Below are 22,660 nucleotides of genomic sequence, written 5' to 3'. Positions count from 1 at the left end.
AGCTATGCATAAAATCAAAAAAATAAAATAAAAAATTTAAGTAAACCAAAACAAATGCCAAAGTTACTTGTGGGACTGGGCAATGGAGACTCCATCAGATTCGAATCAAGGAAGGCTTCCTTAGAGGTATGAGTGTTAGCTAGGGTCTGGGGCAGCGCCCTGGATGGGGAGGTACCAGGGGGGCTAGTAGCCCCTTGGCGGGGGTTCCAGGGGCGGGAGCCTCTGAGGTGATGGTATGAGGAATATTCTCTATAATATTCTCTCGGATACCAGGTCCATCATTAGTGGGCAGTGGTCAGTGGACCGCGTTCTTGATACGCGGGCAATGACCATGTCTATATAGTGTAACCGCCCTCATTATATACGCGTCTACCACACCGCCTCCATCACTATATATGGACATGGTTGCCATGAGCTAAGGCATCCAATGCTTGTGAGTATCCACCCCCTTATATGTTAGAATTCGTGGTACTTATTTGCTGTACGAACCTGAGCACCTGGAGGAATTCTTCATCTTCCTAGTTGAAAGCACGCAAAGATACAGCCTCCACAAGCCACTCGAAGGCCTCCACTGGCTGGGGGTTCTTCTCCACAAAAAATGAAAAGTGGATAACCTAGTCTACACCAACCAAAATGTGACCTAATCTACCTAAGCTCTAGATACCATGTTAGAATTCGTGGTGCTTATGCTAGATTAGAACATGTGGAGGAGAGAGACCCCAAAATACAAGAAAAGATCTTGCTTATTAAGTTGCTCAAAATACAACTAAGCTTCATGCTTCATACAAATGCCTTTGGCATGTGCCTTTAAATAGGCTTGCTAGTGGCCTAGGGTTAGGTGGCTCCCTTAGGACCATTCACACCCACACACCTTTTGTTCACTAAGGCTCCAAGGCCTATACCTTAATATTATACACCTCGTACATACTCCATCCAGAGTCTATAAGCTTTACTTGAGAGTGCACGGGTGGACACCACCATCACTTGTACCTCTTTGGTATAATCAGAATTTTAAATTCTCTCCATTATGTATCTATTGCATTGTCTATTGTGCTTTGTCTTGCTATCTCTTTCCACTGTGCCATATTCTTATATGGTATCAGAGCTTAGGTGCTCTTAGCAGGAATAGTGCATAAAGTTCAGTCTTTCTTTACATAGAACCCTAGGAGTGATGGCTTCTACCTCTATTGCTACTGCACCAGTCTTGCACACATTCATCCACCTACCTTCACAGAAGGCAAGCTTGATGGGGCGAACTATACTCTTTGGAAATTCAAAATTCATGCCATTCTAGACTCTTATGAGCTCCTAGAAACTGTTCTGGGAATGGATGTAGAATCAATGGGCAGTCCCGACCACCCCAACAACCCTGCGGACATGCTTCCGCCATAGATACTACACTTCTTCAGGCATGCAGAAGGTGCAATGCTCACGCACTTTGTGCCATCATCAACGTACGTGATTATGTTCTCACTCTGATTCAACATACTACCAAGGCTACAGAGGCTTGGATCATAGTGAGAAATCAATATGAGACTTCCAATCAGACTAGGATTTTGAACTTGGAGAATCAGCTTGTTGGCTGAAAAGTTTACTAAAGGAGAAGCTGCTGAAGCATTTATCTCGCAGATAAAAAATATGCGAGATCAAATGGCTGCTATAGGGATTACACATACTAGTGGCGGAGTTGGCCCAGAGGTGCATCCGAATTCTTCCACAGAAGTATGATGGCTTGGCTATATAACCAAACACTTAGGTTAGAGCACCATCTTTATCATTTGAAGAATTTAGTGCTATGCTACTTGAGGAGATGCAGCTGAAGACCCATAATGGTAGTGATGCTACAGTTTCGGCCAATGCTAAAGGTAAAGGCACAACATCTTTTGATGAGAAGAAGAAGCCAAAGAAGAAGAAGTTTCAAGGGAGTTGTTATTACTATGATAAGAAGGGTCATGATGTCAAAGAGTGTAGAAAGAAGCAAGCTAACGAGAAGAACGACAACTTGAAGTCTTCATGGAAGGGAAAGGAGTCAGTTAACAATGTCGAGACCGAGCTTGAACTTTGGGTCGCCATTGAAGAGGTGTGTTCATCTACTCAGGCTCTAGTTGATGATTCATGGATTTTGGATAGTAGAGCATCCCGACACATGACTAGTAAGAAGGGCTTGTATAGTTCCTGGAAGCAAGCTGACGAGAAGAACGACACCTTGAAGTCTTCATGGAAGGGAAAGGAGTCAGTTAACAATGTCGAGACCGAGCTTGAACTTTGGGTTGCCATTGAAGAGGTATGTTCATCTCCTCAGGCTCCACTTGATGATTCATGGATTTTGGATAGTGGAGCATCCCGACACGACTAGTAAGAAGGTCTCGTATAGTTCCTGGAAGCCTCTATAGGAACCCATTAGTGTTGTTGTTTTGGGAATAATGCTAAATGTCTAGCCAAAGGGTCTGGAACCATATCTTTTATGGCAGCCTACAGGTGAAGAGAAGAAGTTATCAAATGTGCTCTATGTACCCCAGATAAAGAGAAATCTACTATCAGTTGCCTGATGATAGATCGTGGGCTTGAAGTACACTTCAAGAAAATTGAAGCAAAAATTCTAGATGTTGTTGGCAAGGTAGTCGGCAAAGGAGTAAGGCGCAACAATCTCTACGAGCTGAGTGCCCTTACAGTGTCTGCAGATAAGAGCACAAACAAGCTTTGGCACAAGCGATTTGGTCATATTGGATTTGCTGTGCTAAAAGGAGATACAGAAAAAGGGTATGGTAGCTAATTTTCTTGCATTTTTCAGAATTGCAGTGTGAAGCTTGTATGATGGGCAAGCAACAACACAAGGCATTTTCATAGTAGGAAAGCAGCAATCGGGAAAAGACTCCTCTAGAGCTCGTACATGCTGATCTTTGTGGTAAAATGTCTACTACTGCATTAGGGGGATCTCCTTACTTTATGCTGTTAGTCGACGATCATAGTAGGAAGATGTGTGTTTATTTCCTTCAGGATAAGGTTGAAGCTTTTGGCAAGTTCAAATAGTGGCATAAGCTTGTGGAAAATGAGACAGGAAAGAAGGTGAAGAAGTTTTGTACAAATCGAGGAGGAGAATTCCTTTCGAAATTTGATAGCTACTACAAGGAGAATGGCATCAAGTCCCAACTCACCACTGCTCACACACCTCAGCAAAATGGTGTTGTAGAACACCACAAGGAGAATTCCTTTCGAAATTTGATAGCTACTACAAGGAGAATGGCATCAAGTCCCAACTCACCACTGCTCACACACCTCAGCAAAATGGTGTTGTAGAATACCACAATTAAATTGTCATGTAGATGGCTCGATGCATGTTGAAGGCAAAGGGTTTGCCCAATGCATTATGGGCTGAAGCAGTAGTCAACACAGCAGTTTATGTCCTCAATTAGAGCTACACAAAGGTACTCAAGGATGTTACAGCTCAAGAGGCCCACTCTGGTAAGAAACCTTCAGTTTCTCATTTCAGAAAATTTGGCTGTGAATGTTATGTGCATATTCCAAATGCATCCAGGACCAAGCTAGATGCCAAAAGTAAGACGTGTATCTTTCTTGGATATAGTCAAGAGTCAAAGGGTGTTAACCTATGGCGGACATTGAAACGTATTACTTTTTACGTCATATAATTATTTTAATCTTGCGAATGCCTAACTAGGATTTAATCTTCCATGTGCATATCGATGCATCAAACTTTGCTATTGGGTGTGTACTAAGTTCTAACTCAACCTGGAGAGCATAAACTAGACTACCCCATTAGCTTTGCCAGTCTCGCCAGTTGAACGATGCTGAAATGAACTACACCACTACGGAGCGAGAAGGGTTGGCAATGATATATGCAGTAAAGGAATTTCGTTATTACCTTTCTGCCACCAAGTTTGTTTTCTATGTGGATCATCAAGCCTTGTTGTATCTGGTGAACAAACCATGCTCCACATGAAGAATCACATGATGGTTGTTGATTCTTCTTGAGTTTGATTTCACTGTTGTTGTGAGACTTGGCAAAAAACATGTCATGTAGCTGATCATTTGTCTCGCATACCTAATGGTGAAGCTCCTATGGGAGTTGATGATGACTTACCTGACACTTCCTTGTTCATGGTGGAGACAATGCCTGAATGGAGTAAGAACATTGTTAACTTCTTGGTTAATGGTTTTCCACCCAAAGAGCTTCGTAAAGATCTAGCTCAAAAGTTGACCAAGGAATGCGAACCCTATTGCCTAATGGTGGCCGGGACTCTTTATAAAAGAGGAAAGGATGACGTTCTTAGGCATTGTGCCTGAGAGGATGAGTATCTATATATTTTGCAAGAGGCACATATGGGCGTAGCCGGTGGTCACTTTTCAGGAGACTTAACTGCGCGAAAGATATTGTAATCAGGGTATTGGTGGTGGCCCACTATGTTCCAAGATGCATCGCTTTTTGTGAAGGGTTGTGATGATGAATGCCGATGCTACAAGAAACCCCAGCGGAAAGATCAGATGCCCCTACATCCAATTAAAGTAAACCAATCGTTTGAAAAGTGGGGTTTAGACTTTGTAGGTCCAATTAGCCCAGCAGCCCGTAACACACAATCTCGCTATATTATTGTGGCCACTGACTATGTGACCAAATGGGCTGAAGCAAAAGCGACACATAAGGCAGATGCGAGGACAACAGCCAAGTTCCTCTTTGAAAATATAATCACACGCTTCGGTTGTCCTTTTGAACTTGTGAGCGACAATGGTACGCATTTTATAAATGAAGTGATTAAGGAGCTCACAATAAATTTCATGATATCCCGTTATAAATCTACTCCTTATTATCCGCAAGCAAATGGCCAAGCTGAGAGTACCAACAAGACCTTAATCTCTATTCTGACAAAGACAGTTGAGGCTCATCGCACGGATTGGGATCTAAAGCTTACGTCAGCTTTATGGGCCTATCGTACTGCGAACAAAGTAATTGCACACCATTCAAGATGGTATATGGCCAAGACGCAATCATGCCGTGGGAATTCATTAGCCGGAGAAATCGTCCACCATGAGCCCAACCCACCAATCAGATTTCCTCTCAAAAGGAGGAGGAGTTTCAGAGAAGACTCTCACACATCACAACACCCTACAGCTGCACCACAAGAAAGGCCACTTCCAAAGTGGGCACAACAGTTCTTTGATGAGCGTAATCTAGTACCTGAGAAGCCAGAATCGTCAGCAGATGGACCACGTAGATCAAGGAGAATAGAGGTCCTAGAGCAGAGAAGAGCATTTGATCTCATTGTCAATATGGCCTTGATGGTGGCTGAGATAATGGGAACAGTGAAGGAGCCAGCCACCTTGGATGAAGCCTTAGCAAATCCAAAGTGGAAAGCCGCGTGCAGTCTTAGTATGACAACATCATAAAGAACAACACCTGGAAGCTAGTTGACCGACCACCAAACAGAAAGGTAATTAGTACCAAATGGATTTAGAAAGCTAAGTATAAGGCTGAAGGCTCACTTGAAAAATACAAAGCTAGGTTGGTTGCACAGCGATTTGCACAAGTAGGGGGTTTCAACTATGATGAAACCTTTACTCCCACAGCTTGTATGATAACTATCAGGGCGGTACTTGCCTTGGCTACTCACAAAAAGTGGCTAGTCTTTCACATGGATGTCAAATCAACATTTCTGAACGGCCATCTCAAGGAGGAGGTATAGATAGCTCAACCACCAGGTTTTGAGATGCCCAGATCAGAAAATAAAGTTTGTAGGCTAAAGAAGGCATTGTACGGGCTGAAACAGGCCCCAAGGGCATGGTATCATAGGACAAACCAATTTTTCAAAAAGATTGGGTTTATAAGAAGTGCTTCTGATGCTAACTTGTATGTTCTAAAGAGTCATGGCAAGATTGTTTTGGTTGTCTTGTATGTAGATGACTTAAACATTTCAGGTGACAATGAAGAGGTGATCCAGAAGACAATGGATATGCTGAGCCATGAGTTTGAGATGACAGACTTGGGTCTTATGCATTTCTGTTTGGGGATTGAGGTCTCGTAAGAGTCTGGTAAAATCTTGATTTTGCAGCAAAAGTATGCTTGGGAGTTTCTCAAAGCATTTGGGATGACAAACTACAAGCCTGTGTCTACGCCAATGGAAGTGAACATGAAGGTTTTTGCAGAGGATTTTTCATCACTTGTTGACATCAGGAAGTTGGTGGAGAGTTTGATTTTTCTCACTGACACTAGACCTGATATCAACTTCACAGTTGGTGTGTTGATTAGGGTTTCCAACAAGCCACGAGAGAGTCATTGGAAGGAAGGGATGAGGGTACTTAGGTACATTGGACACACTCTTGAGTATGGCATCACTTACAGCATGGGTGACACTCTGACAGGTTATTGTGACTCAGATTGGGCAGGACATTGTGATTCTATGAAATCAAATTCTGGATATTGTTTTTCTCTTGGTTTCGGTGCTTTCTCTTGGACCAGCAAAAAGCAACCTACAGTGGCACTTTTTTCCACAGAGGCTGAGTATAAGGCAACTTGCTTTGTGGCATGTGAGCTAGTATGGCTGAAGAGAATCTTGGTTGACATGGGAGTTCAGATCAGGGAGGATACCATCTTGTGGTGCGACAATCAGAGTTGCATGGCTATCTCCAAGAACCTTATGTTTCATGCTCGCACGAAGCACATTGAGATTCAATATCATTATGTGTGGGAGCTGATAGAGGATGAGATAGTGGAGCTGGAGTATTGCTCTACACAAAAAAACTGTGCCGACATCTTCACCAAGGCTCTTGGGAAGGACTAGCTCATTCGACATCTTCATCGACTTGGCTTTGGGCCAAAAATCTAGTTCATCTTCGGGTGGGACATTGAGGGGGGGTGTTAGTATACACTCAATGCCTACCTCTCAGCATGTATCTCACTTTGATATATAATGCACATTTGTTAGGCTCCCATTATGAGGAGTAGCCATCATGCATATGTCTTTAGAGGGAGCCTCGGCTTAGACGTCAATGGGATCATTATTGTCACCATTGATGATGGTTAGGAGATGGTCAGGGGGGGTACGAGCGTTAGCTGGGGTCCAGGGCATCACCCCGGCTAGGGGGGTCCCAAGGGGGCTAGTAGCCCCCTTGGGAGAGTTCGAGGGCGGGAGCCCCCGAGGCAACGGTATGAGGAATATTCTCTATAATACCAAGTCCATCATTAGTGGGCGGTGGTCGGTGGACCGCATTCTTGGTACGCGGGTGGTGGCCGTGTCTATGCAGTGTAACGAGCAGCGTAATTGCTCGTTGTATACACGTCTACCACACCGTCTACAGTACTATATATGGACATGGTTGCCATGAGCTAAGGCATCCAATGCTTGTGAGTATCCACCCCCTTCTACACCTCATACATACTCCATCCAAAGTCTGTCTAGATTGCCATCTAAGCTCTACTTGAGAGCGCACGGGTGGACAGCACCATCACTTGTACCTCTTTGGTATAATCAGAATTTTAAATTCTCTCCATTGTGTATCTATTGCATTGTCTATTGTGCTTTGTCTTGCTATCTCTTTCGGTTGTGCCTGCAAGGAACAATAGTAATCGAACTGCATGAAATGTAGACTCCCTTAATGTAGCCCCTAGCTCCATAGATTTTCATTACGCTTTATTTTGTATATGAGCTTTTTGGAATCATACACTTATGTAATTCCACCAAGTATTGTAATTGAATTTCGACATTTCTAAAACCATGAATTACAATTGTCCTTTTTTTTGTATTTGTCAAGTTCTACATTACGAGTGTCCATGACAATGAGTAGGACATGAAGTTGTGTTAACTTTACTGTGTCTACATTAGGAAAAAAAAAGAGCTGGGACAGACTGGGGAGTCTTGTGTAGACTCCCCAGTTTGCCCCAGTTTTTTTTTACAATATCACTGCTATTTTTGTTGCTGAGTAGCGAAGCCGTTGCAGTGAAAATAGCAGCTTTTTTAGCAACGAAATGGACCCGGCATCTCCCTATCCTTCTAGTTATAAAAGCATTGCTATTTTCGTTGTTAAACCCTCATTCTGTTGTAGTGATTCCTTATATATTATCTATACATCTATAATATATGTGTGTGTGTGAGAGAGAGATATACATCTATAATGTGTGTGTGTGTGTGTGTGTGTTCTGTGTTAGGAAACCCTAAAAGTGTCGAAAAAAACCCTAAAAGCAAAGAATAGCATGCCAAAATGCTTACAAGTAAAAACTTCTTTTCGATATCGTCTCACCGAAGTCATCACAAGTGTTTAAACTCTCTTCAACCTGCTCGTATTATTAGTGAGGTTAAGGAGCTACGCAGTGTCCCACAGCTTACCAAAAATCGACATTTTTTGACAATATTAAAATTTTTACTTTTCGTCTTTTTATAGTGCTTGCTAGAAAAACATTCTTGGTGCCCAAAAAAAAAAGGTCAAAATTCTTAGACCCACATTCAAAATTTGGTCCAAGAAAGGGGATGTGTTGGAAAAAAAGGCACCCAGAGGATGCACCATTGAAGCTATGGTTGAAGCTTGCATTCTGCTTGGATATCAGATATCTTGGGAGAAATCTTCTTTTGTATTTGAGGATGATAGATGGGATCTGATTTGTAACATGCTTAATAGAGCTTGAAGGATAAATTAGCTGTTCTAAGTTTGATATGATGTAATGCTTTTTGATTAATATATATATATATATTGGTCAAAAAAGAAAAAGGAGAAAAAAAAACATTCGTCTCAAATCAAGTTTGAAGCCTTTGGACTCTGTAGCCTGTAGAGGATGTAAGAGCCCTGTGGGACACGGCTCTTTAGAGACCACAGGCCTCGCAATGCGGCCAATGATGATGATGGTGACGGAAGGACTTTCTTGCCTTGCCTGCGTAAAAAGTCTGTCAGGATTCCTCACAGAGGGTGTCCTGACACCACAGCGGGTAGACTCAGGAGTCAGGACAGTGCCCAACTCCATTCGCCCCTCTCAGGGCCCTCTGCAGCTCCTTTCGAGCCCAATTCCATACTTTTTCTATGCTTTTTGCAGCCTTCATAGCTTTCTCTGATGCGCTCTCTTGCATCCCTCCAAAGCAGCAGAACGCTCTGTGGCTCAGCTTCTGTGTTTCATTTGACGATTGGTTTGATTGACCTTAGCAAAAGGATCAGGGGCCCTTCTACTCATTAAATACAGCTCTCCCCATCATTGCCATGTTTGCCTTTTCTCAGAGACCTTGTATCATAAATACAAGTACTTACTTGTCTTCTTCCAATTTCTAAGGTTTACTGCAAGATGAGCTACTGTTATTTCTCCTACATGCTTGCTTCTTAGCCATGCAAATTTGAAGGCTTCATGCCAGTCTAATGTTTAATGCATGCTTAATTCAAAAATTTCAACCCCTTGCCGTACATGCCTACATCCTATTCAATTTGATCTCAATTTTGACCTCTCAGTTCATTCATTTAATTCCAGAGATATGGCCTGCCCCAACTATTATAACATTGAGCAAGGGGGCTCATGTGTACGACAAAGCTCCTTCTTTGGAGGTGAGGCTTTGCTCTCTCAAGGTGTCGGCTGGGGCATTATTCTTGGATTCGGCTCATTTTTCGCTGTGTTCACCTCCTTCCTGGTGATGCCATGTTCTCTGCATGAATTTTTTTTTCTGATCTCAGCTTCCCCTTCCCCTTCAATGTTGAACACATCAAAAACACGTGTGCTTTTTGCATGTGTATTTATTTGAAAAGGCATATTTGGCATGTGAAAGGTTTGGTTGGAAAGGCGATATGTTGGTGCAAAACACACATCAGAATGGTTCAATACAGCAGGTAGAAGTATCAAAACTGGCCTCATTGCGAGCGTCCTTGTCTCACAGGTATATGCTTTTCCACTGCATCACTATTCACTTATATCCATCTAGGAATTTCATGTAGAAACCCTAAAATCATCAGCGATCATAGTATCATCATTATTTCGTGACTGGACTTGTAGTGGACATGGGCTGCCACCATCTTGCAAAGCTCGAATGTGGCATGGGAATACGGCGTCAGTGGCCCTTTCTGGTATGCCTGTGGGCCCACAATTCAGGTAATTTCCACAGCTTTCTGCACAAGTCTTCCCCCTCCCCCCTTCCTTGATACACAAATGCTGTTGGTCATCACAAGGTGTCATGGATGCACTATCATGTTTGAATCAAGAAGGTATTCTACCATATTCTTTGTTGAGTGCAGCTGGTCCTCTTCGGAATCCTTGCGATTGAGATCAAGCGAAAAGCGCCATCAGCACACACAGTTTGCGAAATCGTGAAAGCAAGGTGAGCTTCTAACTGGATCAACCCTCAGAAAAGTAGCAGTTTCTGTATACAAGCTCAATTCTTGTGGTGCAGGTGGGGCTTTGCAGCACACATGGTCTTTCTTACATTCTGCCTCGCGACCAACATAATTGTGACTGCAATGCTTCTCTTGGGTGGCTCTGCTGTGGTTAATGCGTTGACAGGAGTGAACATATATGCGGCAAGCTTTCTTATACCACTTGGAGTTATTGTGTATACCCTTGCTGGTGGCTTGAAAGCTACTTTCCTGGCCAGCTACATACATTCAGTAGTTGGTAAGTTACTCAATCTAGTGGTTTGGTATGATAAACCTTTCATGGTAGACATCATTACGTCATAAGGTACTAATTTGTTGATTGTGGAGCAGTTCATGTGGTGCTGGTGATATTTATATATCTGGTGTACACATCAAGCAGCAAATTAGGCAGCCCTTCTGCAGTTTACAACAAGCTTCATGCCATTGCCAGCAAATCACAAGATTGTTCACAGCTCACACAACTCAGGCAAGCGTGCGGTCCCGTGAGTGGAAATTATGGTGGATCCTATCTTACCATGCTGAGTTCAGGGGGTTTTGTATTTGGCATCATCAACATTATTGGGGGCTTTGTCACAATGTTTGTGGACAACGTAAGGGTACTGCATGTTGTGTCTACCATGTTTAGATCTTTTCATTTGAAGCACAGACGACAGAGGAGTGGCTTGTGTTTGCAGGGAAACTGGATGAGTGCCATTGCAGCTCGACCGTCATCAGCACACAAAGGGTATCTACTGGGTGGCATAGTGTGGTTTGCAGTTCCTTTTTCTCTGGCAACATCACTCGGCTTGGGAGCACTTGCACTTGACCTTCCACTCACAGAAAGTGAAGCCAGCCATGGCTTGGTACCCCCTGCCACTGCAACTGCCCTTATAGGTAAAGGGGGAGCAGTGCTGCTTTTGACTATGCTCTTCATGTACGGATTCTCACCTTCATACATAGGTCCTGATAGTTAAAACAGGTCAAATGAATCAATTGGATGTACTAACACGTTGGTAACTTGCGTATGAGCATCATGCTATATGCAAAGCAGTGTGCTTTGTGCACGTGCGTGTGGATGCATGTGTGTGCAGGCATGTCATGGCATCACTTGTAAGCTTGTATGGCTTTCCTAATGGTGGTTTGATTTCCTTTTCATGTACAGGGCTGTCACATCTGTAGGCTCATCTGAACTGATTGCCTTTTCATCACTTTGCACCTATGATATATACCGCACCTATATCAACCCCAATGCTACCGGAAAGCAGATTCTTCGAGCCTCACGTATCGTGGTGCTTGTATTTGGATGTTTCATGGGCGTCCTCGCAGTTGTTCTCAACAAGGCAGGTGTGTCTTTAGGGTGGATGTACTTAGCCATGGGTGTGATCATTGGATCAGCTGTGATGCCACTTGCTTTTCTCCTGCTATGGAGCAAGGCCAATGCAAAGGGCGCAATGGTTGGAACGAATGTAGGCTGTATTGCAGGAATAGTCACGTGGCTCTCGGTAACAAAAGCGTTGTACGGCCAAGTCAATCTTGATACAACTGGTCGAAACGTCCCCATGCTGGCAGGCAATCTAGTCTCCGTACTGGCGGGAGGCGCCATCCATGCAGTTTTCAGCTTCCTAGAACCACAGAACTACAACTGGGAGACCACAAAAAGCTTGACCATCGTGGAGGTGGACAAGAGTGATGTACCCTTGGAAGAGTTCAGTGATCAGAGGTTGAGAAGGGCAAAGTCATGGATTTTGAAATGGGGGTTCTGCTTCGCCATTGTGATTGTTATTCTGTGGCCTGTGATGTCGCTGCCTGCTAAGGTATTCAGCTTGGGGTACTTCACATTCTGGGCCAGCATTGCCATTGCATGGGCAACAGTAGGATCCGCGGTCATCATCGTGCTGCCACTTATTGAGAGCTGGGAAACCATCCAACTGGTCTTCATGGGGTTGTGTACCAACTATGAAATCACACAGAGCCTGGAGGAGATAAACTTAAAACTAGATGCAATAGTCCAGTCTATGCCTGAGTCAGAGAGGCTATATCGGATACAGAAAGGAGAGTTTAAGAAAAAGGATGCTCAGACTCACGATAGTGAGATAGAAATGGGAACTAAAATGCAAGGGTAGCTAGGATGGAACTCGGAATTACTTATCGGTCCTGACTGCATACTTATTGGTCTGGCTGCATACCTATTGGTCCCGCTGAATGGCTTCTCGCATACTTATCTAGCTGGTGGCTTAATCGGTGCAGATCATTCGGAGTGAGCTTTGGTGTTCTGATTGAGGGAGATGACACAAAAATATTAAACTACCTACATTTAAAATGTATAGTACTATGAGGCAGAGAGGATATCGGAAAGGAGAGTTTAAGAGAGAGGATGTTCAGACTCATGGCAGTGAGATAGAAAATGGAAACTAAAATGTACAGGTAACTAGGATGAGTTTGTGTCCTAATTAGGGAGATGACACAAAAAACATAAAAATTTATTAAAAAATACAGATAGTACCAAAAAACTTGGGTAGTTGTGCCTATGGTCTTTATCGTGCATCTACTTTCTTGTACATCTAAAATGTACAGATGAAAATGAACTGACGTAATTAACCTAGCCAATGGAATCATTGTATTATATTTCGAAATTGCAGCAATAAGAAAAATTTATTCTAACATGAATGTTATTAGACGTGCACCTGTTAGAACTTTAATACTGACTGTGAGGAACAAGACGGATGGTTGAAGAATTCTCACACACAATCCTGGTTAACATGTTAACTCAGTCTTTGATTAAGCTTAAAATGGCTTTAAATACAATAGCGCTTTTTTTTGGTGCATGTAAATGAGGTATGGCAAAGAGGTGAGATGGCGGAGAGGTGGCCACGTGCCCGGCGCCTTCCTCCCCTGCGGCGCAGCTCCCGGCTTCTTCTTCCCGTCTTCAAGTGTTGTGCGCCTGGTCTGCCCCTCTAGGAGGATTCTATGGAAGCCGCTCCGGTACCCGCAACCCAACCGACGCGCCTTGCAGACGGGACTGTTTCCGACGACGACTTTCAGCTTCTCGCCTCGTTCATTGCCGCAGTGGAGGCCTCCACCCTAGTGGGCAAGTTAGGCGCCCATGATACATCCCATGCGCAGGTTCGCGACTTGCTTTTGGCCGCCTTGGTTGGAGACCAGGGCCGGATCGCATTCTGTGAAAAATGAAAAGTCGCCTTCTATTATAAGGTCTCTATTTTCTCCCTTTTGGGCAAATTTGTGATTTTATTTTGTGATCAGCATTGCTCTTAGAGTGTCCCATACAAACTTTAATCCCAAGTGCTTTTTCAAGGGAAAGAATGGACTCACGTCAATCCCCAGTTCAAGGTGCAAGCACTTTTGATATCAGCTTGCAAGCTGGTTGAGACAAAGAGTAGTCCTAATCAAAAAGCTATAGTAAGTAATCTGTTTAGGAGGTTGGAGAGACATTACCCCAATCATGTATAGGGCATGATGATGTATTCTTCTCTCTTTGGAGTGTCAACACAACTCTCTAAAACAAAATATTGTGATTTTATTTTGTGAATTTTTGCCATGGGATTGTAAGTCACGATGCAATCATGGGGGTGTTTATTAGGCGTCCATATTGTCAAACATCTGCTTTGAAATTTCCACTCTTTATCATTGAATCTGACCAATTCAAAGATGTGAAACATTCATGTCCATACAATTCCTTGAAAGGACTCGTATTGATATTCCATTATGTGAGGCAATGTAAGCAAATTCCACCAAGTGAAGATAGTAGTTTAACCATATCTTTGGTTCGTGGCTACATTATGCTCTAAGAGTGTCCTCTATAACTTGGTTAACCCTCTCAGTTTGATCAACCAATCTTAGGGTGATAAGTAGTATTGAAGTTGAGCGAGGCACTAAAAGGAAGGCTCTTCAGACTCGGGAAGTGAATTTGGCATCTTGGTCATTGACGATTGTGTGAGGTAAACAATGCAATCTAAAATTCTCACGTAAGAAGACTTTGACTATATACAATACAAGGTAGTGAATGTCTTCTAGATTGCGATCATTAGTTAATCTATCGACTACCACAAAGATTGAGTCATGTCCAATGCTTGTAAGTAACCCAGTGATGAAATCCATGACGATACATTGCTATTTTATATGCGAAATATCTAGGGGATTTAATTTACCTGGGATTCTCATCCTGTCAACCTTAACTTTTTGACATATGAGGCATTGATGTGCGTGATTCAACACATCCTTCTTCAGTCTTGGCCAAAAGAAACTTCTTTTAACTGCCACCATGAAAATCTTTATGTATCTAGGATCTCTTGCTATTGGGTTGTCATGTGCCTCTCAGAATTCTCCTTTTGAATTTGCCCTCATTGGTTAGCCCTTTAATAGATTGTTTGTACACACCAAGCATAGTTTAAGCCATGTGTGCGTGTTGATAATGGAAAATAGTAGCTTGATTGTTCAATCTTGAGTAGTACCCAAATAAGCTTTCTCTACAATCCCCAATGAATCGAACAAGATCATGCAAAGTATTGAATGATGGAGACTTACTAGTTTGTTGATGGATTGAAAGAATATAGGCCTCCTTTAACTCACAAATCCACATGCTTCTTTCCTTCTGCACGTAGTCTTTGAGCTTCAACCTCATCATGTAGAGCTTTATAATGAATACTTCTCCATGTGCAGTAGTCTTTGTGAAGCACTAAGTTGCCTTTTCTTTGAGTTAGGGTCAACTCCTTAAGTCATCATAGTAGGAAGAGAACAGAAAGCATTATTAAACAAAAAATGGTATAGATTCAAAGAGCAAGCAAGAGATGGTGAGGGGGAGAGAAAAAAATAGTAAAAAGAAAAGAGAGAGAAACTGACGCTATACTTATGGAAGAGAAAAGTACATTATGAATTTAAATTTTGGAGTAAGTTTATGTTTTAAAAAACATTCAAAAAGTTTACTAAAGTAGGTAAGATGGCTGGCAAGAGTAAATATGTGATGGATGGCATATTAAAGACACTATTGCCTAAATATAGCTCAAAAAGAGGCATTTAATATAGCTATTTGTCTTTACTATTTTAGTTAAATCACTTTGATTAAAAAACTTAATCTAATCTTTACACGATCCTTTTTTTTTCATTTTAGTCATAATGAATCCTATAAAGGTTCAAGATGTCATTGGTAAGAACTTATATTAGGAAAAATTTGGACTCAAAATGGGTTCTTTAGAGACTTCTACACATTCTCTCTCTACAAAAGTGGGCTCATGGTGAAATTTTGTAAATCAACTTAGAAGTAAGCGGAGTTTGGACATTTGAAATTTATTCCTCGAGACCTTTCTAATGATATATAGCATGATGAGCAATTTTTTTTATATTCAAGAAGTCCTCAAATTTGGTGATGACGTGGCACGTAACATGCCATGTCATCACCAAATTTAGGGACTTCTTGAATATGCAAAATTTTACATCATGATATATATCATTGAAAAGGTCTCGAAGAGTAGATTCCAAATGTCCAAACTCCGCTCACTTTTGAGTTGATTTGTAAAAATTTCACCATGAGCCTATTTTTATAGAGAGAGAATATGTAGCAATCCTTAAAGAGTCCAATTTGAGTCTCATTTTTTCTTAATGAGAATGTGAAGGAACTTAGAGGATTCCTTGATCTTACTGGATAGTATCGGATTTTCATCCAGAAATATCTAAGGATAGCTTTACCCTTTAACAACCCTCCTTAAGAGAAGGAAATTCCTTTTAAGCGGATGCCAGAGCACTTTTGAAAGGATGAAGGTGACTTTATTGTCAAATCCTATATTGAAGCTACTAGAATTCGACAAGACTTCTCAAGCCATTTAGATGCAAGTGGATTTGCCTATAGGAGGCATTCTTATGCAAGAAGGAAGACCTGTGGCTTACAAATCTTGAAAGATAAAGCCAAGCAGCTCCCTCAATTTCGACATGACTCGAGCTTAGTATAGTGCATATCGTCTTGGTCTAAGGAGAAACACATCATGGTGTGTGGAGATAATGGATTTTGCAGTGATCTAGAATGATTTATAAGCTTTATTTTTTGCTTAAGTGTGTGTGTACATAAAGATAAAAGAAAATTTTAATTATAGGTATGAGCTTTATTTTTTGCTTAAGAGTGTGTGCAACAAAGAAAAAAGAGAATTTAACTATGCGTGTGTGAGTTCACACTGACTATATAGGGCCTAACTACCATTGGAGGGTTGAAAGATAACCCATGGGATTGGATGGAGTTAGGCCGAGTCTATGGATCTGGTTAAAGTCGATAAAGGATTTAAATATTGGAAAAAGTGGGTGGTTGGGTGGACCCCAATTATTGGTGCTTTCTAAACTTAGAGACTAAACTTGATTGTAAACTTAGAAACTTGGGAAAATTTTTTGGGAACTAGCTTTAGATCATAGAATCTTTAGTGGAATTAAGGTAGAACCATTCCCTTCATGATCAAGGATAAGAGAGACTTGTTCAGTTTGGCATTTTAAGGAGCTATATTTTTTGACCTAGGTTGAGGGGTGGCATTGTTGGTTCACTCATAACACTCTCACTACTTATTTTGTAGCCATCAAGACATAATAATCTGGAAGAACATTTATCTAGGACACAAACACCTTTCTGAGTAGCGTTTTAGTAGCATTTTGAAAGGAGAAATGTCGGGGCTTTTGTTGAGAGATATAATCGTGAATTGTGTATGTGGGAAAGTACCCTAGAGGTGCAAGATATTGTGGTAAGATAAGAATGCCACATGTATGGTGTGTGAGTGTTGACTAAAAGAGTGGAAAAGGAGTTGCCACACATGGATGATGATGTGTAAAGTGGGATAAGGTTAGAAGGCCTATATCATTGTATTGTTCATTGTGAATGAAAATAGAGAACTTATGTTGAGTGTGGAATCCCTCTCTCTCTCTCTCTCTCTCTAGTCATGGAGTTTTTCGTGTGGTATAACCCACCTTAATCTTTTGCTTAATCTTGTGTCTATCACCATGATCAATCCCATATTAGGATTTTAACATGGTATTAGAGCTTGGGTGGACTCTTGGTCATGGTGAATATTTATGTATAGTTTTCTTGGTTATGAGTTTATTTGATTAAGCACTATTTTTAGTTTATTATGAAAAAAAAATATGTACACTCATATTATCATTTATATTTGCATTTGTGAGGATTTGAGAGAGATTTTCATTAGAAGATGGAGACTGAAAGCTGCCAATTGAAGATTGCATCAAGAGAGATGCAATGGAGCCACCATCGTCAAGATTGAAGTGAAGATTTGCATCATGGGGGATGCAAAATCAAGTTGTCATCATCAAGGAGAAGCTGTCAAGGAGATTTGTGAAGGTATTTTGATGATTTTTCCTCTAATTTGGTACTTGAGCATGGAAGAATGCTCCTTAGATTTGAGAAGGGTTGCTATGTTGGGATTTGTGAATCCTATGATTCTTTGCATGTGTCAAGCTAGCAAAGAGTCAATGTAGCCAAGTAAAGTTTTATGTGTGAAGCTTGGCAAAGTGTCAAGAAAATGAAGATTTTGGTCATGCTAATAACCATGGTGAATGATTGCATATTGAGAGCGGCCATTACAAAAAAATGAAGCAAGCACAATAGAGTGCATAAAGAGGCGGCTAGAGCTATCAGGATGATGAAAGTTAGAGATAGAAGGAGCAGCTTTTGGAGTGAGAGATGCAAGACAAAGAATGCAATGGCAAGAGCTAGCAGGCCAGCCACAACCAACATAAAGCTACTGGAGAAGCGAACAAGTAAAGCCACTGTAATAGACAGCCATAGAAGAGAGAGGCAGTGACCCCTCTAGTGCGTGGTATTTTGCAGAAAATAGGGTGCGCCAAGATGCTGCTATGCTGGATCGAGTGGTACACAATCAACAACTATAGAAAATCAATCATAGTGAGCAATACACAAAAGCACGAAGTAGCATGACTGATCTGAGTTGAAGCCCAGGAAGAAAATCAGTGGGGTAACGAGCGTAGTTGAGAAGGCAGGCGAATGCTTTCAGCAATAGTTGCGAGAAAATTGGAAGCTTGTAGGCACGAGAGCAAGCTAGGTGCAAAGGTGCAGTAGTAATAAAAGCTTGGCATTAGGACTTGTTTGGGGTCTTCTTGGGCCCTTTAATTTGCCCCAAGCCTAATGACAGTCATTAAGGAATGGTGCAATGGGAGAAGGCCATGTGGAGAAAAATGTTGGGTTTCCCTGCCCCTAATATGTAGGGGTCAAACTTGAATCATACGTTTTTTTTTAAAGAAATTGGGCTGAAAATGCAAAATCTTTCAATAAAATCAGATTTCCCACCTTTTTTTAATAAAGACAGCTCAAACTGGCATAAATGACCCCACCTCAAAAAGTGGGCTAGGGCCAGAAACGCCCCCCCATCATTATCCCTCATTTAAAGCTACTTTTCCCTCTCCCCACTCCCTCTTCCTCTCTCTAAAACTAGCAATTCGGTTTTGAGTCTCTCTCTAACTAAAAGAATCTTTTTTGGCCTCCTCCCTCCCCATTCTGCCTTCCCCTTCCCTCCTAAAGTTAGATCTATCTTTCTGTGCCTTCTTGGCTATGGAAAGCTTGGAAAACAGTCCACTTTTTCCCCCATCAAGTCCATCCTCTCTTGCTTGCACACATTCTTCACTCTCCTCTTGCTAGCTTATACACATTCTTGACTCCTCTTGCCAGCTTATATGCTCTGCTAGCATTAGGTTGCAGAGATCTTCTTGGCTATGGAAAGCTTGGAAAACAGTCCTTTTTTCCCCATCAAGTCCATCCTCTCTTGCTTGCACACATTCTTCACTCTCCTCTTGCTAGCTTATACACATTCTTGACTCCTCTTGCCAGCTTATATGCTCTGCTAGCATTAGGTTGCAGAGATCTTCTCACACACCTACAACTTCATAGCATTTAGCTTAGTCGGTTAGCCAAGCACAATGAGTCGCCGACCTCGTTCAAGGGTGGAGTCCTTTAGCAGCAGCAACGAACAAGACGACACTGGCTTGTGGGTTACAAGCACCTTTGCAAAAGGAATGTGGGTGACGATGCGTCCAAGCACAAGGGGAGCCCACAAAGTCTCTCGCAGATACATAGGGTTAAAGTCACACCATTGGAAGGGTCGCATCGTGGATCTCAAGCAGGGGGCTGACGGAAGCAAGCAGGTGATGATCCAACACGTCTACAAGGCATCGCAACTCCGTGTTGACAATGCCAATCACAAACGCTTTCCTGCAAATTGTAAGTTTTATTTGTGCTTCTTGTTTTATGGGCTGCACTGAGACATGCTAATATCATTTCATGTTACGGAAGCTTGATTTTTTCAAGTGTGTTCTTGTAATGTTCTGTGCAGACATCTTTCCGTCGACATTTGTGGAATGGGAGCCTTTAGAGGCCCTTTCTGGAACCTTTGAGGCGCATCACTTTGAAATCGGCAAGCTACTATATACTGGTTGTTCAACATCAGAGCTTTTAGAGCGCTCAGTTTTCTTCTTTCATGCAGAGTATATTGTACCCACGTCAAGAGATGGTTCTGGGACTCTACGGAGGCTCCCTACACCAAGTCTCATGGACCATGATTGGCCAAAGCCCGACAATACTTTGGTTGCACTAACCAGACGTCGGATTGAGATTGATGTGTGCAATGCAATGAAGTGCACCTATGGGTCACATCGTGCGACTCTCACGTTCTTCATGCCTTTACATTTGTTTGTGTTTTTGTTCAAGGAGGCTGATGTTCACCGGACTCCTACAATGTGGATTGCAAAGGGAGGCACAGTAATGAGTGCCTTTTTGCCACCTTCGTGGGATTTGAAGGTTATTCAACATCAGGGTGACAAGATAAAGTGCATGGTGGTGTCGGAGAAGATGGTCGTTCGGTACCAGCTTGGAAAGCAACAACTCTCTATTATCTTTCCTTACAGACGTTGGAAGCTGACTGGAGGCGAATGGCAAGCACTCGATTCGGACATCAACGATGCAGAACAGCTTGATGTACATGTTAGCACGCAAGCTGATGTGTGGGATATCGTAGTAAATGCTGATTGGAATATGGCGAACCTAAGGGAGTACTTAGGCCTTAGGTTTGCACTGAAAGGTGACTTTTCATTTGTGATTGATAACACACCTCTACGTAAGAGGAAAGAGGCATCTTACTTTTGTAAAAGCATTCCCTTCCCCAGATGTATCCATATCAAGCAAGCTATGTAACAGATTTTGAGAGATTAATTCAAAACAATTTTGGCTACTCGCAATTTGCGTTCAATTTTGTGCACTTTTAAGTTTTGTCGCGTGTTTTTATTTTTTTGGAGGTTTTAAGTGAGTTTTTAAACATAAAAAAATTTTTAAAGACCTCTTTATAAGTCACTTTTGGCCACTTTGAGTTCATCTCCTCACTCTCGGCATCTTTGCGGTCCCCTCGCCTTCTTCGCTACTCAAGCATGGCCACCCCCGCCCAAGCTCTCCTATCTCAATTGCACAAGCTTGACCTCGATCACTTGATCGAGAAGCTTGCACCCATCTTTCAGACATCTATTGACATGGAAGGCACCGCCGAACTCCATAATGACGTGTTTGGGGCGTTCACTAGCTACATGGACACATACATGGCTGAATATTGTGTCAACTTTGAAGACGAGGAGGGAACTTGGGTGCCTGTGGATCTTATCAAGCATACCTACAAAGCGGACAAAAATTTCAGGTTTAGGCTTGCAAGATTCCTCAAAGGCCTTAGTAGCGCATATCTAAGGGAGGAGGAAGAAGATAACCTCGTAGGTCTTGGAATGGGCAACATTGGCACAAGTTTTTTGAGGTGGGACATGACTCTTGCCCTCCTGATCTTAGAGGGAACAGAGAAAAGCAAGGGAAAGAGGAAGGCCACTCCTCCAAAGAAAGCCACACCTTATCTCTTGATCAAGGAAGCTGACCCAAAGGAAGAGATTGTCACCCCAGTGCAAGAAGCATCTCTTGCACTTGTGACTCTGGCGGAAGAGCCGCAAGCTGAGGCTGTGAAACGGGACATCGAAGGGGACGATGTCATGGATGAAGTTCCAGAGCTCGAAGTGCGAACTCTACACCCCATCATAGTAGAAGGTGTAGAGTTCTTATTTTTGGATGACATCGCCCATGTCCTTGGGCTACACCAGGATGAAACTCTCTCAGTCATTGCTATGTACACGGGCATGCAAGACACACAACAGCCGTCCAAAGATGATGACATCCACATTGACTTCAGTTCCGCAGATGTCACAAAGGTGCTTGCGCTCCCGGAAAATCATGTCTCAATAGAGTCCCTTGTGGCAGAGACTCTTGTACAAATATCCCAGTGCAAGGATTTCTACGAGAGTGTGCCAGAAACTAGCTTTGCCCCTCACAAGCCGCTTGCCATTTCGGATTCTGTCAGCCTCGGGAGCATCAATATTAGTGATGCAGACCTTGCGGATCATGATGATGCCACTGAGGTAGTACACCCAATTTCTTCCCTTCTTAATTTGTAATTTTTTGAAGTCAACTCATTCTTCTATCTACTTTGTAGACCGCAAGAGAAATGGACTGGTTCGCAAGCCGAAAGGGTGGAGCACGAAAGGAGGTGGAGGGGAAAGATGCTGCGCTATGGCACTACATCCCGAGCTTCAATGCCGAGATGCTTCGCGTAATTCACAACGACTTTTCAAATGATGCGCAAGCTGAATTTTTGAAGTGCAGAGCCCTAAGCGCCGTCCTGTCTGAAGCCCCTATAGCCCAAAATGCCCATAAATGTATTCTTGTAAATAGGGAAGCAGCTATCTATAGCTTTGGTGATAAAGGTGCAGGGTCTTTCCTAGGATTTTGTGGCCTTAGCCTTGGACAAGGCATCACTGATGCCAAAGAGATAGCCGAACGCATTGGTGACAAACCATCAGTAAAGACTCTCACCCACGAGGCTTTCACCAAGCTCATCAAGCGAGTTGGCTAGATCCAATGTAATCATTTGCCTTCTGTGAAAATCAAACAATTAATGACATCAAGATGTTTTTCGAGCTGATTTTAAGTTTTATCTTCTTGATGTGTTTATATGTTGTTGTCGTGTCCTGTCATGATGTTTCAATCAATTTTTGTGAACGCTCGTCTGTGAAAATCAAACAATTAATGACATCAAGATGTTTTTCGAGCTGATTTTAAGTTTTATCTTCTTGATGTGTTTATATGTTGTTGTCGTGTCCTGTTATGATGTTTCAATCAATTTTTGCGAACGCTCGTCTGCCACCGCCCGTCCGACTTTGGCTCGACTCGACGGGCCAATTTCTCCCGCGTATGGCCCCAGAAGGGTATATCAGCTGTGCGGGGTGCGCCGGGGCCGGG

The 22,660-nt window shown here is 42.4% G+C and overlaps 1 protein-coding gene across 4 annotated transcripts; it reads left to right on the top strand.

Annotated features, from left to right (window-relative positions):
- Nucleotides 1-8,905: 8,905 nt before the first annotated feature.
- LOC147616513 (urea-proton symporter DUR3-like) lies at nt 8,906-12,984 on the top strand. Of its 4 annotated transcripts, none has more exons than XM_086777582.1 (9): nt 8,906-9,232; nt 9,455-9,611; nt 9,747-9,854; nt 9,971-10,066; nt 10,210-10,292; nt 10,365-10,585; nt 10,678-10,937; nt 11,022-11,260; nt 11,489-12,984. In XM_086777582.1, the coding sequence occupies exons 2-9, from the start codon at nt 9,459-9,461 to the stop codon at nt 12,447-12,449; spliced, it is 2,121 nt and encodes a 706-aa protein (XP_086633708.1). In that variant the 5' UTR covers nt 8,906-9,232; nt 9,455-9,458; the 3' UTR covers nt 12,450-12,984. The 4 variants fall into 4 exon arrangements, with proteins under 4 accessions (XP_086633708.1, XP_086633709.1, XP_086633705.1 ...); XM_086777583.1 differs by having other exon boundaries at nt 9,053-9,232; nt 9,455-9,528; XM_086777579.1 differs by having other exon boundaries at nt 9,208-9,528.
- The last annotated feature ends 9,676 nt before the right edge of the window (nt 12,985-22,660 follow it).

The sequence above is a fragment of the Cibotium barometz genome, chromosome 38 (assembly GCF_041138505.1).
Source record: "Cibotium barometz isolate CiBa-2024 chromosome 38, ASM4113850v1, whole genome shotgun sequence".
NCBI classification, from domain to species: Eukaryota; Viridiplantae; Streptophyta; class Polypodiopsida; order Cyatheales; family Cibotiaceae; genus Cibotium; species Cibotium barometz.
This window is presented reverse-complemented; position numbering and strand designations above follow the sequence as displayed.